The sequence below is a fragment of the Peromyscus eremicus genome, chromosome 19 (genome assembly GCF_949786415.1).
Source record: "Peromyscus eremicus chromosome 19, PerEre_H2_v1, whole genome shotgun sequence".
Lineage (NCBI taxonomy): Eukaryota > Metazoa > Chordata > Mammalia > Rodentia > Cricetidae > Peromyscus > Peromyscus eremicus.
In genome coordinates, this window is record NC_081435.1 from 41,832,580 (window position 1) to 41,848,677 (window position 16,098).

General features: G+C 42.6%; 1 protein-coding gene across 1 annotated transcript in view; it reads right to left on the reverse strand.

Annotated features, from left to right (window-relative positions):
* Cep120 (centrosomal protein 120) overlaps positions 1-16,098 on the reverse strand; it is a 66,363-nt gene that overhangs the window by 16,303 nt on the left and 33,962 nt on the right. Inside the window, exons 16-19 of the mRNA XM_059245892.1 lie at positions 14,858-14,950; positions 13,357-13,518; positions 10,240-10,362; positions 3,119-3,217 (exon numbers count right to left, since the gene is read on the reverse strand). Of these exons, the coding sequence (XP_059101875.1) occupies positions 3,119-3,217; positions 10,240-10,362; positions 13,357-13,518; positions 14,858-14,950 (477 nt within the window). The remainder of the gene's footprint in view (positions 1-3,118; positions 3,218-10,239; positions 10,363-13,356; positions 13,519-14,857; positions 14,951-16,098) is intronic.

Below are 16,098 nucleotides of genomic sequence, written 5' to 3' on the forward strand. Positions count from 1 at the left end.
GAGCTTGCCAATTTGGCTAGACTAGCTGGCCAGAGCACTGTGACCCTCATAGGAGCTTCTCCAGGGCCGGAGTAACGGGTGCTTGCAGCACCTGGCCCTTTTCAGATGGGTGCTGGTGTCCAGGCTCAGCTCCTCAGGCCCCCCTCCCCCACCTTCTCCTTTTGAGACAAGGTTTCTCATAGTCCGGGCTGACCTTGGACTCGCTATAGAGTCAAGGAAAAAGCCTGAATTCTTGCCTTTACCTCTCTAGTGCTAGGAAGATGGCAAGGGCCGCCACACCCTCACATACTCAATATCCTTTTCAACGGAGCAACCTCTACATCCCAATGTAAAAGGAACGAAGAACCAGGAATTTAGATGTTAAAGCATAACTTACATTTTTAAAAACTACTTCAGTTAGCTGGGTGGTGGTGGTGCTGCACACCTTTAATCCTAGCACTTAGTAGGCAGGTAGATCTCAGAGTTCGAGGCCAGCCTGGTCTACAGAGGGAGTTCCAGGACAGCCAAGGTTACAAAACAAAAACAAAACAAACAAAAAAACTACTTCAGCCTGATGCGCTGGCTTCTGCCCATAATTCCAACTACTTGGGAGGCTGAGGCAGGAGCATTGTAAATTCAAGGCCAGCCTGGGGCAATGTAGGGAGAGGCCCTTTCAGAAGCAGTGGTTACTTTAACTACTTCTCTCATCACCCTCCCTGTCCCCTGTCCCACAAGGTCTCCTCCCCACACTTCTGAGTACCAGCATCATGACTTTCTGAAGCCTAACTGCTTCTTCCTCAACCAGATGTGCCAACTCATCACTTCTGCTCCAGCGCTTTTGTGGGAAACGCTTGTCATCTACGCACTGAAATGTAACAGGAAAGAGCCTGGACTTTAGTGTCTCTGAGAGCATCCATGACAACACTAACTCTCATTTCTTCATCTGTAAAATGGGAATATGATCTGCTATCCAAGGAGTTTAGAATTGAAAATGAGAACAAACTGAGATTTAGTTAGCACAGGGCAGTACTAGGCCCTCAGAAAACCCCAACATATCATCATCAGATCACTCCCTTGCCAAGGACCCCCTCGCTTGAGTTCAGTCAGATTCCAAAAAGATGTATATTTCTGGCTGCTTGCATATTTCTAAATCAAAAAACTAAAGTGCCCTCTCATGTTTACCAACCTTATGTCCTTCCTCTGCTCCGATTGGGAAAGAGTCACGTTGTGAAACCCTGGCTGGCCTGGAACTCACTGTGTAATCCAGACCAGCCTTCTATTCAGCAGTCCTCCAGCCTCAACCCCCAGAACGCTGGGATTACAGGTATGCACTGCATACTTGGCTCCAATTAGCTTCTTGAATTGTATTTCTCAAATTGGAAAACCTTCCCAGAATCTATGGCTGAGCATCATCTTCCACAGAATCTTCTTGTTACATCTCTATCACTACAATTGAAGTTCCAAGCTTTGTTATTGGAAATATCCTTTAAAATGGGCCCTCCTCTCCTTTTTAAAAGGCTCTCTTCACTTCTTTGCAATAACCACTGTAGTCACTATAGCAACTACTACTTTGCTGTGTCACAACCAGTTTTACTATTAATATCCTAATGACTCTTCTCCAGAGGTCCATCGGAAACCCTGCCCTTCTGACGCCAGACACCATCCCTAAGTCATAACAGGTAATTTTCTTTTCTGTATGGTGCTCAGGCAACGGTTACAACTGTTTCTTCCTTATTACCGAATTCTCAGCTCCCTGAGGGCGAGGCCCATGTCTTACCTATGTATAGACACTGAACATAGTGTCTTGAGTTTAGGAGGATCTTATTACTGTGCAACATGCCCATGCTAGTCCCACCAGCATTAAAATAATACACTGCTAATTTGAAAATGCAAAATGTAAAAGACTCTAAAATCCAAAACTTTTTACGCTAAAGCATGCATGATGGGACTACCATGGTCAGGAGACAGGCATACTTAAAAACACTGTAAAAAGAAAAAAATTACCTTCTGGCTATATAATTAATGTACAACTGAAACACAAGTAGATTTTGTGTTTATGTTTGAGCATAACATTCAAGATATCTCATTACACATATACAAATATTATAAAATATGAAAAAATACTGAAATCCAAAATATTTCTGGTCCAAACAATTTCAAATAAAGGATACACAACTTGAGTATATCCATTCTGTGTACTATCTAGTACTTTGATATCTACCTGTAATGCATACAATCTGAAAACAGCTATGAGCTACAATGGCATACGTGGTCTATTACTTTTAATTCCCATATAGTCTGGTAGTACTCTAAAAAGATCCTAAGCATTAGCATAATACCACAAAGATATTGAATAGTATTTGATATGTTATGGAAACGTACTAAAAATATATATATATAAATCTGAAAGACATTCTATAACAATTTCATTCAGAAATGAAGCTGATTTCTTTTAAGTTAAGAGTAAATTAACCATTCATGATTTTTTAATAGGCCCAATAAATTATATTCAAGTAAGTCTCATTCATGTTTTCTTGGATCTTAAGAATTTGAAAAAACTATGGCCCACTTTAAGATAAATTTCTCATGAAAATAACTTTCTTGTCCAGGAAGGGAAAATGTCAACAAGGATTTTCAGAAAAGTATCAAGTCTTTTATACCTAAAATGATGTAAAACTCCCTGTGACAACTTTCATGGTTGAGTAATTGTGTCTTCCTACGAAAATCATTTTAAAATATGCTCTGAAATGTTAAATGGTAAATTTAGTTTCTCCCAAAATTGTCCCCTTCAGTGAAGTCCTAATAAAAAAATGAGTTCTAAGGGAAGAAGCGGTTGTTCAAATGTGAAATTAAGTTGATTATTTCCAACAAGGTAGCTGACAACTAAAAATAAAAAATATCAAAGTTTCAGCTTTTAATTATGAAGAGGATTCTGCATATAACACATTAACAAACAAACCCGAACAGCCATGTTCTTAGACCATAGCAGCAGCGACCCCACAGCAGCAGCGATCCCACAGCACCAGCGATCCCACAGCACCAGCGATCCCACAGCACCAGTGATCCCACTGCAGACTTCTAACATAGGCCATGTCACACAGGAAACTTACAAAGACAGAGTCCGCTCCCAGCCACATACCTGCTTGAGTCTGGCAAGTTCTTTCAAAGCTCGTCCCCACTGCTGCTTGTAATGTAGTTTAGACTTGGTTGCAGATTCCAACTTTCTTTCAAGTTCAACCTAACAGTGATTAAAATCATATCAAGTGAAACACTATACCACTGTGTGCAATCACTGAAAGATAATATATACAAAGAGTCGGGCTTAAGAAAAGAGTTTATACAGCGTGACATATGACACAGTCTAAAGCTGTTATATAATTTACTATAAATATTATGGCACATGAACATTTTCTTGTTTAAAATATAGTATTATTTTTATTGCCTTGCAGGCTAGACTAAAAAGAACTGAATTAGTCTTAACCTCCAGACAGTTACTATAAATGTATTTAAATGTGTATATTAAACAGAGTGAAAAATACATTCATTTTTTTAACAAAAGACAGCTCTAACTGTTAACATTCTGCTTCAGCTGGCACTCTAATCTCAGTAGGCTGATTTTCCTTATGAAGGCCTATGATTAGGTGGGATTCTGTCTTGTAATAAGAAGAGCTGGGGAGATACTTTCTTAACTTTTGGCAAAACCACAGAACACTGGAAACAGTGCAGTGTTTTATCAGAAAGCAAATTACTAAGAGATGCAAAGTCAAAAATGTAAAAATATTTTAAGAATGTTAAAATAAACCCAAGAGAAGGAAAAATAATGTTCCTTAATAACACACATCTCACTTTTATTTTCTATCTTTCCTGAAATATATAAAGAAAAACACTAAAGTGATTCAATTAAAAATCTGGTTATTTATGCTTGCAGCAGGCAATCTGTTGTGCATGAACTAAAGCCAACTTGGCTATGTTCTGGAATGTACTCACTCAGTGCTTTAAAACCATGTACCAAACAAATTCATGCAGCCAGCAGACAGTTTTACTATTAAGTGATAATGTAATAATCTGCTTGAATTACAGGAAAACACTGTTACTCTGAACTTGCTCATTTTTTTTAAACTCAAGTTTAGTTTTTCCCATACATATAACTCCTAATGTTTTAGGAGAAAAACAAAAATGAAGATACTATAAAAATTCTAATGTTAGAAAATTTAGAGCAAAGTAAAATGACAGGAAAAGCAGACTGCCAAGTCCCTGTCACAAAAGACCAGAACATTCTCTGCAGTTATATATGACTCCTTGGAGTGGAGGTCTCTCTGCTTTACAAATCCCTAGTGCTTGGATTCAGATGTGTTGACATTTCCCAACTAGACTCAAGCATCTTGAGCTGAATGATATTGCTGAGATTACTGAAGATAATCCCTCCACTTATGCCCAGTGATTCATATACTTCACTTGGTAATTTAACAACAAGCCGTACCTCAGAGGAGTAGAGACAGTCTTTGAGAGCATGCATATGGGTCCTGGACAAGGTCTGCATCCTGGACCAGACTAAGGATGAGGCCCAATGGACCTGCTCCAACAGTAAAAACTAGGCAGTTCTATCAGTTTTGCATAAATACAAAAATAATTCATACTTTTATAGTTATATACGCTAATTTAAAACACATGTGTCATTCTGCATATAGTTATTTTTATTCCTAAAAACTTCCTGGAAAATCCCTATTTTTTTTTTTTTAAAGGATATGGTGCTTGTGATTCTAAAGAATTATATGGACCTGATTCCTAGAATAGTACATATAGCCAAAAATTTGTGGTTTTTATTTTATTATTTACTAAAACTAAAATATAATCACAATACTTCTCTCTTCCCTTTCCTCCCTCTAACTGTTCCCATCTCCCCTCTACTCACTCTCAAATTCATGACCTCTTTTTCTATTATTGTTTATATGTATATGTACATATATATGTAGGTATGTATACATAAATATATAAAACAATCCGCTGAATCCATTTAATGTTGCTTGTATGTATATGTTCTATGGTGACTACTTGGATATCAATTTGGGGGATCATCCATGGGAAAAGCTGTCTCTCCATTTCTCATCAGTCTTTGTGCCGATAGTTCTTTGTTTAGGGGTGGGACCCAGTGAGAGTCCCCTTCCAAGTTAACATGTCTATTTATGCAGGTCTTTGTTAGGCAGCCATAGTGTTGAGGTGTGTGTGTGTGGTTGGGGGAGCATCTATCGCATTTCTAGAATACATTCTTAGAAGATTTCCAAATTGTCAATATAATTTCAGGGTATTCAAAAGCCAACTTAAAAGCCCTTAGTGTTAGTGATTTCTGGAAGCCTTTTTTTTTTTGTGAGGCAGGATTTTGCCATGTGCATCAACTGACCTTGACTTCTGCCCTCTTGCACTAACGTGCTGGCACTACAGGAGTGCGCCACCACCCCTGGTTTGCACTGGTGGTAATTTTATTCAGGGTTTCATGGTTTCATGACTGAAGTGACACACCATGAGCTAAGTTAAATACCCCTGAAACGGGACAGCTCAGGACCTAAGTCAACCCAGACTGCAGAAGACAAATGTCCTGAATCCCCTATCAAAGGCACAGCATTCGTTTTTGCCTTTAGTCCATTCCCAGGTCTAACCTCCACAAGGAGCTACCGTTTGTCCCTTGAGACACTTCCAGACTTCCCTTTCCATTTCTAATGCCGCCTGAGCGGCCCAAGCTCTTCTAGTCTCCCTTGGACTATGAAAGTGTCTCGTCTCATCCCAGTTTTAAATACGTCTGCAAGTCCTGCAAACTGCGATTATCAGTTCACTCTCTGCTGAAAAATTTACTACAGCTATTTGCCTAGATCCAAAATATAATTTCTGTACTTTTTGCTCAACCTACTTCTTCAGGATTCTTCAACAGGAAACCCCACTGCCCCACATGTTTGTGTCCCTGTGTCCAGCAACCCTCCTCCCCGCCGCTGCCTGGCCTACCAATTCTTCTTCTCTTTTGTCTCTTCTGCTTGCCTAAATCTTAAAGTTCACCTCAGATTTCACCTCTGGGTGAGGCTGTCTTCAATCTATTACATAGGAAACACAAACGGTTTCCTTTGGATTAGGTTAGTCACGGTCACTTACTACTGAGTCATCTCTGTAAGCACGCAACAGGGTTTAAAAGTAAAGTACCCAAAGGATAATATGCTTTCACTCTCTTGCGTCTTTCCTATTTGGTCTAAGAGTGGTGACACACTAGATACCATGATGTTCTTAAATACTTCCCAAATTTTAGCATGACTAAAAAGGCTGGCATTCTCTAAATATGTTCATTTTTCAAACTCTATATGCCCTACTAAAATATATGCTTTCTATATTTTAGTTTTTAAAGTCCCAATAATTTACAAACTATGTAAAGAATATTTTCTTTCCAGGTGAAGGAAAACTCACAAACTCGGGTGCAATGGTTCACATCTGTAATTTCAGCAACCAGGATGATCACACCAAGTTTGGGCCAGCTGAGGCTATGAAGTGGGTACTAGACCATCTTGAGATAAAGTATAAGACCCGGTTTCCAAACAATGGAAAGGGTGGCTGGGGCGGGGTGCGGCGAGAGGGCTCAGAGGGAGAAAGTTGAGACCAACCCCTTGGAACCCACAGTGGATGGAGAGAACCAACTCCCAAAGTTGTCTTCTGACGTCCACACATGCCCCGCGGCATGCAAGTGGCCTGCACTCACACAGGTACATGTACAACAGCAAAATTCAATTGAAAAAAACGACAAACTATTTATGTTTGTAATAATAAAAGAAAGCATGAGTTATTTGGTAAGACTCTATCTTTGTGTTCATTTTGGACTCTTTTGATGAAAATGGATATGTTATATTAAGAATAGGTAGGCAGGCATGTTGTCACACACCTTTAAACCCAGCACTAACAGGGCGAAGGCAGGCAGAGCTCTGAGTTCAAGGCCAGCCACAGCTACAACAGTGACTCTGTCTTAAAAAAGAAAAAAAGAAGAAGAAGAAAAAAAAAAGAAAGAAAAGAAGTGAAGCTCTTCCTCAGACTCTGGTGAGGACTGTTGAGCCAGTTCAGACCCTGATTCACAGGCTGGCATTTCTATGCTCTTATCCCTTTACGATTTCAAAATAAGACTGTGCCCTCTTCTGGTTCTCAAAAGACTTACAAGGAATTTCCAGAAAAGCTAAAAAGTTGTTCTCCTGTACACTGAAAACAGTCAGGAAGCATGCCTTTGTTCTAATAGAGACAGTTCACGGCGCCATTTTTCTCAACACCTTCATTCCTGGTATTCTTAATACTTAGTGGTTAATGAGTCTCATTCTTTCCATTAAGCAAAACCGGCAAAATGAAGTTTAAAAGTGACTTGAGTTTTATTTCTATGGTGGATCTTGTAACATCCATACACATAAAAATAAATAAGTACAAAATTATTTTTAAAGAGAAAAAGAGAAACACTGTATGAAAGTAGCTGTCAGTGGAAGTAACTGAGTTTTGTTTTTTGAGATAACTGAGGTATGAGAATCTTCAAAATGAGAGATTGGACTCAGGTTTCAGGAGGTCAAAATTACTTTCACAATTCTGCTAAGACATCGCTGTCTTTGCTTCACTCCTTGATGAGTGTGTTTTGGGGAGGGGAGGGGAGGGGGGAGGGGAAAGGGAGGGGAGGGGAGGGGAGGGATGTACATGTGAAGGTGAGAAGGCAACTTTTGGGACTTGGTTCTCTCCTTGCACATGTCCAAGGACCCAGCTCAGGCTGTAGAGCTTGGTAGCATGCACTCTTACCTCCTGAACCATCTTGCCTACCTCAGGTTTATATTTTAAACACTTCCAGTTTATTTTTTAAGCCTACAGTTATCTAATTAATAACACTTTATCTATAGATAAGAAATGTATCTTTTTTCTGGGATGTATGAAGGGCTGTGAGAGTGAACAGTTTAGAACCACTACTCAGAGGCAATCAGCACAAAACTTTTAGTAGGTCATTATACTTGGGTCTTTCTCCAAAGAGGCAGGTCATATCTTTCCTTTTTTAAAATAAAGAAAATGTAACTCTGGCTCAACTACGTAACTCTGGCTGTCCTGGAACTCACTCTGTAGACCAGGCTGTCCTGGAACTCACTCTGTAGACCAGGCTGGCCTTGAACTCACAGAGATCCCCCTGCCTCTGCCTCCAGAGACTAGGATTAAAGGCGTGTGCCACCACGTCAGGCCTGTTCATATCCTCTTAAACACTAGTTGGATTTCTTTTCAAAATGTGAAGATCCGTTGCTCCTCTATTTAAAACCCTTGAATAGTATCCTGTCATTTACTTTTATGTTTGTTGTTTTTAAAAAATTACTTAACTTTTTTTCATTTTAAATAAAATCATTTATTCTACTCAACTCACAAAAACACAAAGCTAGTTTCAGGAAGCCACTCAGACAAACACCCGCCTAGTCACAAATTCTCAGTGAACTGCTCTGCAGTTAAACGGCTATTCTAAAGCAAAGGAGCTTCACTGGGGGTTTACTCTTTCACCATCAATTAAAGTTCTATTCACTTATCAACAACAAAGAAAGAAAAAGAAAAAAAAAAACTATGATGACATGCAAACTAGAAGAAAAAATCAGCTTTATACCCATTTCATGGCCCATGCATCCTTCTGCTTGCATTCCATCCCTCATCAAATTTGAACTTGTCAATTTTACTTATAAACATAAGATATAACATTAAAAAGTAACAACAATGTTAAAAGACAAATTTTAAATAAAAGTAGAAAATGCCCCAGGTTCTACACTAAGCATTTTGTTCATTTTATTAACCCTGTTTAAAAAATATGAAATAGAAGAAGCTATCTACTGTGACATAAGTGGCTGAGTCAGAATGGGAGACAGTCACGTGGTTGTGTGTCCAAGATGGTAACTGCCATTATGCACGGCTCAGAACAAAACCTAACTCCCTTGCCACGGCTTTAGAAGCCAGTGTTTTAAACCTACCTGGTACACACTCTACTCTAGGCTGGCCGTCTTTCTGAGTTCTAGCTCTCGTCTCAGGGCCTCTGAAGGAGCTCCCTGGACAACTTCTCACAGCTCTACATTGCTGCCTCCTCCTCTTCTCAGATCTCAATGCATATGCCCACCTTTGGATGGCTGTTGGATATTCACACATTTTTAAAAATATTTTATGGGGCTGGAGCAATGGCTCAGTAGTTAAGAGCACTGCGGCTCTTCCAGAGGACCTAAATTCAGTTCCTAGGACCTGTGACTCCAGCTCTAAGGGATCAAATGCCCTCTATGACTTCTGTGGGTACCTGCACCTTCATGGCATTCACTCGTGTGTGTGTGTGTGTGTGTGTGTGTGTGTGTGTGTGTGTGTGTGTGTGTGTACCAGAGCCCACATGTGGAAGCCAAAGGAAAGCTTGCAGTAGTCATTCCTGTCCTCCCTAGAGCTTGCACTCTGCTCATCAAGCTGGGTAACAGGCACCTTCTCCCACTGCTCATCTTGGTGTCCTGAATTCATACTTTGTAATGCCTGACCACTGCACATTCTGCTCATGGGGGAATTCCAACATAGATGGCAGGCATGACTGCATCTGAACCACAGAAAACAAAGCAGAATGAGTATTTCTCCTTCTAAGCTAAGGGCTAGGGAATGGGGGTCTCTGCTCTAAGTGAGTGCTCCTGTGCAGGACATCGAATCCAGAATGCAGACAAACAGAACTGTCACAGAGAGCACCACACTGAAAGCTTAGCACTAGAACCTGAGGACCTGAGGTCCCAGATATGGCAGCTGCAGGGCACTTGAGTGAACTGGGACAGGACACGGGCTGTACCTTGCTTCTAAACACACCTACTCCCATTTTAAATCTGGTTCTTTAACCTTCTGTTTGTTTGGTTTTTTGCGAGGTTCTCTGTGTCGCTCTGGCTGTCCTGCAACTTACTTTGTACACCAGGCTGGCCTCGAACTCAGAGAGATCACCTGTCTCTGCCTCCCAAGGGCTGGGATTAAAGGCGTGCGCCACCACTGCCCAGCCCTGACAGTTTTTTTTTTTTTTTTTTAATTCCTTTATTCCTATAGTAGTCAGTTCTGTTCACAACTCAACATTCTATTCATGAAAGCAAGTCAGCCGACGTCACACACACCTTGCACTCTCTGATGTGTTAGCACTAGACCAGTGCAGCACAGCAGTGCATACACGCGTATTATTAGTGACTTTTTAAGTTGGTCACCGGAGCTCGTTACACTGACAGGCGTTGACATAGGTACCTTTTCCAAGGTGAGGAGATTTATTTCCGACTGCAGCCGTATTTCTGGATTGTTGCTTTGTTGATCCTTGAACTGGTGGAACTCTTTTTCTAACACCTTATACTTGTTTTCAGCATCATTAAGCTGTATGTAAAAAGAAAGTATATTAGAGCTGTTCTACGTAGCTGTTTGAAAGCAATCATATGCAAGTCTTGACACTGTACAACCTGATTAACAGTATCATTAATATTCTAAAACATGTTACGGTAGAACATTTGGAAAACACATAAAAGGAGGAAAAAGAAAATGGTCAGTACGTAAGAATTCAACAAATTAACTAATTAACAGAAAAGCTTTTTCCGTTTTCAACTAGATAAAAAAAAATTAAGGACCAAAGGGCTAAACACCTGAAGGAATGCAGAGACCCACGGGCTCCAGCAGAGACTTCTCATGCTGCAGAACTGGCGCCTACACACACCCTAACACGTGGTAAGTTGGGGGTGGGGACAGGAGTGGACAGCTTAATTAAGTACTTAACTAAGGGCGGACAGATGCTCGTTTGGCTGAGCATGGCAGCTCCATAAGCTTTGGACACTTGTCATCTTTAGAAGAAGCTGCTGTTCTCGACAAGTTTCCACATAATTCAGTTTTCCAAAATCAGCCAAAACCATTCTGAAGTATCACACTTTTAAAAATGCTTGTGCTTTGTGTTCTGGATGTATGTGTCCGTCCACACACGTGTGTGGATGCAGAAGTCAACATCAGTATCTCTCACAGCCACTATCCACTCTGAAAGGAGGTCTCTGTGTCTCACTGAACCCGGAGCTCTCACAGACTGACTAGGGGGCGGGGCAGCAAGCCCCAGGAAGCCTCCTGTCTCTGCCTCCGCCCAGTGCTGGGATTACAGGCGCACACCACCATCCCCAGCTTTGACACCGGTGCTTGGGACCCCAACTCAGGTCCAGATGTTTGCTCGGCAAGCACCTTCTCTCCAAGCCATCCTCCTAGACCCCACTTTTATATTTAAAGCGAGAAATGTACTAATAGTATATTTGGTTCTTCACCACTCAGGGACACTGTCATAAGCACTTACTGCTGTTACAATCCAGTTGTGAAGGTAAAAGCTGTTAGGGCATGGTGGACTCTGTCCTTGGGAAGTCATCCATCGCTTTTACCTATTTGAATACAGATACTTTTGTCTTCATCAGCTCTCTGTGTGTTTAACTGTCTCCTCTACCAGTCTAATTAGAGTGGCGTATTTAATATACAAAACCATGTCAGTGTAATGGCCTCAAATTTCTCTTATGCATAAAATGTGACATGCACAGGTCAAGGACTTTGCTCCTTGAGCAAATTGGAAAATTCACCTGTCTCTCTCCTGATGAAAATTGTGCATCAAGAATAAAGATGTGCCTTGGATAATTTTTCCAAAATACCAATTCTCACCAAGGCTCTTGCTACAGAACTGTGAGTTGGGATGGTGTGGATCTGACAGGGGATGGAGGTGACAGGGGATGGAGGTGACAGGGGATGGTGTGGATCTGACAGGGGATGGAGGTGTGTGTTCCAAGCACTCCCCTGACTCTGTGACGCCTTTGTTCTAGATGACTAAACCTTCTTGAGCTGGAAGGAAAGTACTACTACCTGTGAACCCACGACAAATACCTACTTTTGAATTAAGTGAGACCCACAGTAACAACCAAATTCCCATTTACAACCATGTAAACAGTGTGGCTGAGAGAACCCTGAGCCACTATGGAAACTATTCATGACAGAAGGCCCCGAAGCATTCATCATACACATCTAATCTGCACTGACATTTTTCAAGAAAGATAAGCTGGGTTTTTAACAGCCTGATCTTCCCTCCCTTTTCTACAAATGTTTATTGAGTCCCTATCACTGCCGACACCAGGCTGGGCTCCAGGACAGAGCTATAAACCAAACAGTTTTTATGGAGCAACAATCTGAAACTGATTAAATGATCATTAAATGAAAATAAAAACTGGTACATTGTAAAGAAAAAGAAAGCAATATTACAGAAGTACATTTAACATAAGCTTGACGTGGATTTGGAAATAGCTGGGGTAAGTGACATTTTGCTGAAAGTAAAGGAAGGGCCCATGGAAAACAGAACGCTATGAGATCTTGTGGGGGAAGCAAGCAGGGTGCTCACAGGAGACCAGTGTGGCTACAAAGTCCACAGCAGAGGTGAAGGGTCGGGGTGACGTCACACAGAGGGATGGGGAGACACTGTGCAGGCTGAGGAGGCAGTGGAAGGTTCCAGAGCGCATGCTTCCCAATGTTCAGAACCACCCAGCTGCAACATAAGCTCAAACGGCCATCGTCACAACACACGACACTCGAGGAGCAAGGGGAGTGTGATGGGAAGATGCTGGTTTCAATGTCTTTAAAATGTCCACGTAAGGATATCAAAAAAGCAGTCTGAAGCGGTCTAGAGTGCAGAGAAAAGGTCTTGACTGTAAACGTGCAAGAGTAGAAGTAAGCCCTGAGCTGGGAGCAAGTTGGAAGCTTAATGGCTGGACAAGGGAAAAGAGAGACTGCAGGCAGCACAGGAGGAGGCCGGGGTGGAGGAAGGTCTGTGCGTGCGTCTGTGCGTGCGTCTGTGCGTGCGTCTGTGCGTGCGCGTGGAGGGAAGAAGAAGATATTCAAAACTAAGAACAACAGTGTTGACGTGGGTACAGTTCAGCAATGATGTGGACATGAGGATGCTCACTCCACCTAAGTGACCTGGTGGGGGGAGGTCCAGCAATTGCCTGCGGGGATGGGCAGATGGAGGGACTGTAAACTGAGGCTGAAAGAAGGTAGACACTTGTCTTCCAAAATGTAGGTTCTAGAAAGCACTGAATTATTTTAGTATACTTCTAACATTTATGTCCTAATGAATATCTACGTTGCTAAAAAGATTTACAGAAAGCTTTTACACTGTAAGTTACCTGGAATCCTCCAGTTTCACACAAATCGTTCTAAGAGCACGAAAATTGTACTAACACAGTCCTTAGCTTTAACTTAGAAAGAAAAACCCCTTCAATCGGAATCTCCGCAGTGAACACAACCGTCCACATCACAGTGGGTGTCACCCTTGCGGTGCAGCGGTTCTAGAACCAGCTAACTCAGCACCTGCTGCTGGAGGCGGTGCTTGTCCTCTTCCAGCTGCTTCAACTTCAGCCTCTCCAGCTCCACCTGGTGAATACAGTCGTCTCTGGCCCTGCGGACAGAGTCCTGAAGTTCCTGCAGGTTCCGCTCCCGTTCTGACTGCAGTTCCTTCCTCTCTCTTTGAAGCTGAAAAGAAAAGCACCGTCCGTTAGGAGGCTAGCTCACCACTACCTGCATGACGCTCTTGTCCACTGGCCTTACGTTAGTCAATGTTCAAAACACTTATAAACTGAGCTGGGGAGATGGCTCAGTCCACAAATAGTTGCCTCATGAGTACAATGACCTGAGCATGGCCCCCAGAACCCACATATGAAAGCACAGTGGTGAACACTGTGTCCCAGCTGAGGAGGAGACTGGCAGATCCTGGAGCTCTCCAGCAAGCCCAGCCTGCCTAGTGAGCTCCGGGTCTCAAATAGTTGTGGAATTCATCCCTAAGAACAACTCAAGGCTGTCCTCTGGCCTCTGCCAGCATGCACACACAAATGTGCACGCACACACAAGAGCATGTGCATGCCAAAATGCATGCGCAGATGCATACATAACAAAGAATACTTACTTCATGTCCTCTTTAGTTATAGTTATTGGACTTAAATGTTTATATATATTGATTTTCAATCACTTAATGCTAATAATATACAAGCCACACACAACTTATATAAATGCAGTTGAAAAGGTCCTAACCACTTAAAACTCTCATTTTTATTATGTAAAAATGTGACTGAGTTTCTTTCTTCAACTAGAAGTTTCTAATTTCTGCCTAACCATTTAGAAGATGAATTTAGTTAGGTCAATACACCTAAAAACTCCAGAAATGTAAACAATAAAGTCAGAGTATTTACTAATGAAACCTTAAACATTAGTTAGAGAAGGGACATATATACGATATGGGAAAATTGTAGCTACTTATATGTTTTATATGCTTATAAATTTAATATAATTTATGTATATTACACATTTATATTTTATAGAAAAGTCCTAGGGTATAACTTAGTTAAGACCTAATGTACTGTTGACTATGTATCATGCTACAACAAATTTCCATGTGTCTTGGGATCCAATTTTTTTAATGTGCAGCCCAGGCTGTACATCTGCCTCTACCTCTTGAGAACATGGGGTCAAATCTTTAATGAGTAAGAGGGATATTCTTCTCTCTCTGAGACCCATTCAGGTTTATAAACCCCCGAGCATGCCCATCTTCTCTTCTCCAAGGAGTGAAATACTAACTCCTACACCGAATGGGAACGTTAACACAGAACCACGACTGCAGAGGTGAGCAGAAGGGAGTCAGTGACGGTGGCTCTTCTGCTGAATCCTGGCATCCTAACACGCTTTACCCAGCTCAACAGCGGTTGTCCCATGTCTGAAATGCAATATCCATGCAGTGCCTGTCACATTACACAGAGAACAAGTGGGAGAAGGGTATGGACTCCACAGCCCAGCAACCAAGGTCGGAGAGACGTGATACCTCCACTTCCGCACTGGCAAGCTGCTGCTCTCGGGTCTCGAGCTCAGTTAAGGCTTTCTGAAGTCTGCCTTCTAGAATACTGTATTCAGCTACCTAAAACACACACAAAAAGAAAAATGATCTTTCTCATGTTCAAGACAACAGGTCCTTCTGGTAAAATAGTATCTGAGAATGAGAAAGAGGCATATGACATGGACCAATTCAAAGCGGAAATACTTCCATCTTCCAAAGAAGCAATCTTCTGCATGGACATCTGTACCGGGCATTCTCCTACTGAGAAGTCACCGACAACACTAGGGCCCAAGTTCTTTAGGCCCAAGACCTGTTTGTTTTGCTGAGACAGATCTCTTTGACTGTCTTGAAACTTGCTATGTACACCAGGCTGGCCATGAACTCTGGGTTCCAGTCCCCCAAGTGCTGGGATTAAAGGCACACACCACCACACCCATCCCAAGGTCTGTTTTTAAGAATGGATATTATTCAGGATAAGAAGCCACCAGCTCAGCTTGCTCAGGGTGGAGGACTCAGCATTCCCTCAGGTGACTATCTGTCCCTGGGACTTTCCAAAGCTTTTGGCATCACCCAGCCCCTACCCCAGACCTTCTCTTCCCTAGGACCCAGCCCTGACCCCAGACCTTCTCTTCCCTAGGACCCAGCCCTGACCCCAGACCTTCTCTTCCCTAGGACCCAGCCCCGACCCCAGACCTTCTCTTCCCTAGGACCCAGCCCCGACCCCAGACCTTCTCTTCCCTAGGACCCAGCCCCGACCCCAGACCTTCTCTTCCCTAGGACCCAGCCCCGACCCCAGACCTTCTCTTCCCTAGGACCCAGCCCCGACCCCAGACCTTCTCTTCCCTAGGACCCAGCCCCGACCCCAGACCTTCTCTTCCCTAGGACCCAGCCCCGACCCCAGACCTTCTCTTCCCTAGGACCCAGCCCCGACCCCAGACCTTCTCTTCCCTAGGACCCAGCCCCGACCCCAGACCTTCTCTTCCCTAGGACCCAGCCCTGACCCCAGACCTTCTCTTCCCTAGGACCCAGCCCCAACCCCAGACCTTCTCTTCCCTAGGACCCAGCCCCGACCCCAGACCTTCTCTTCCCTAAGGCTGGTGAGAGCCTGCTGTGGGGTTCTAGAAGTTAGAAGGACTCACACTTGGACAGAGAAAAGAACACTGTGTCTCCACTATCTGATGCCGTGACAGCCTCCCCATCCCTTCTTGGCTGCTCTTCTCCAAGGTCAA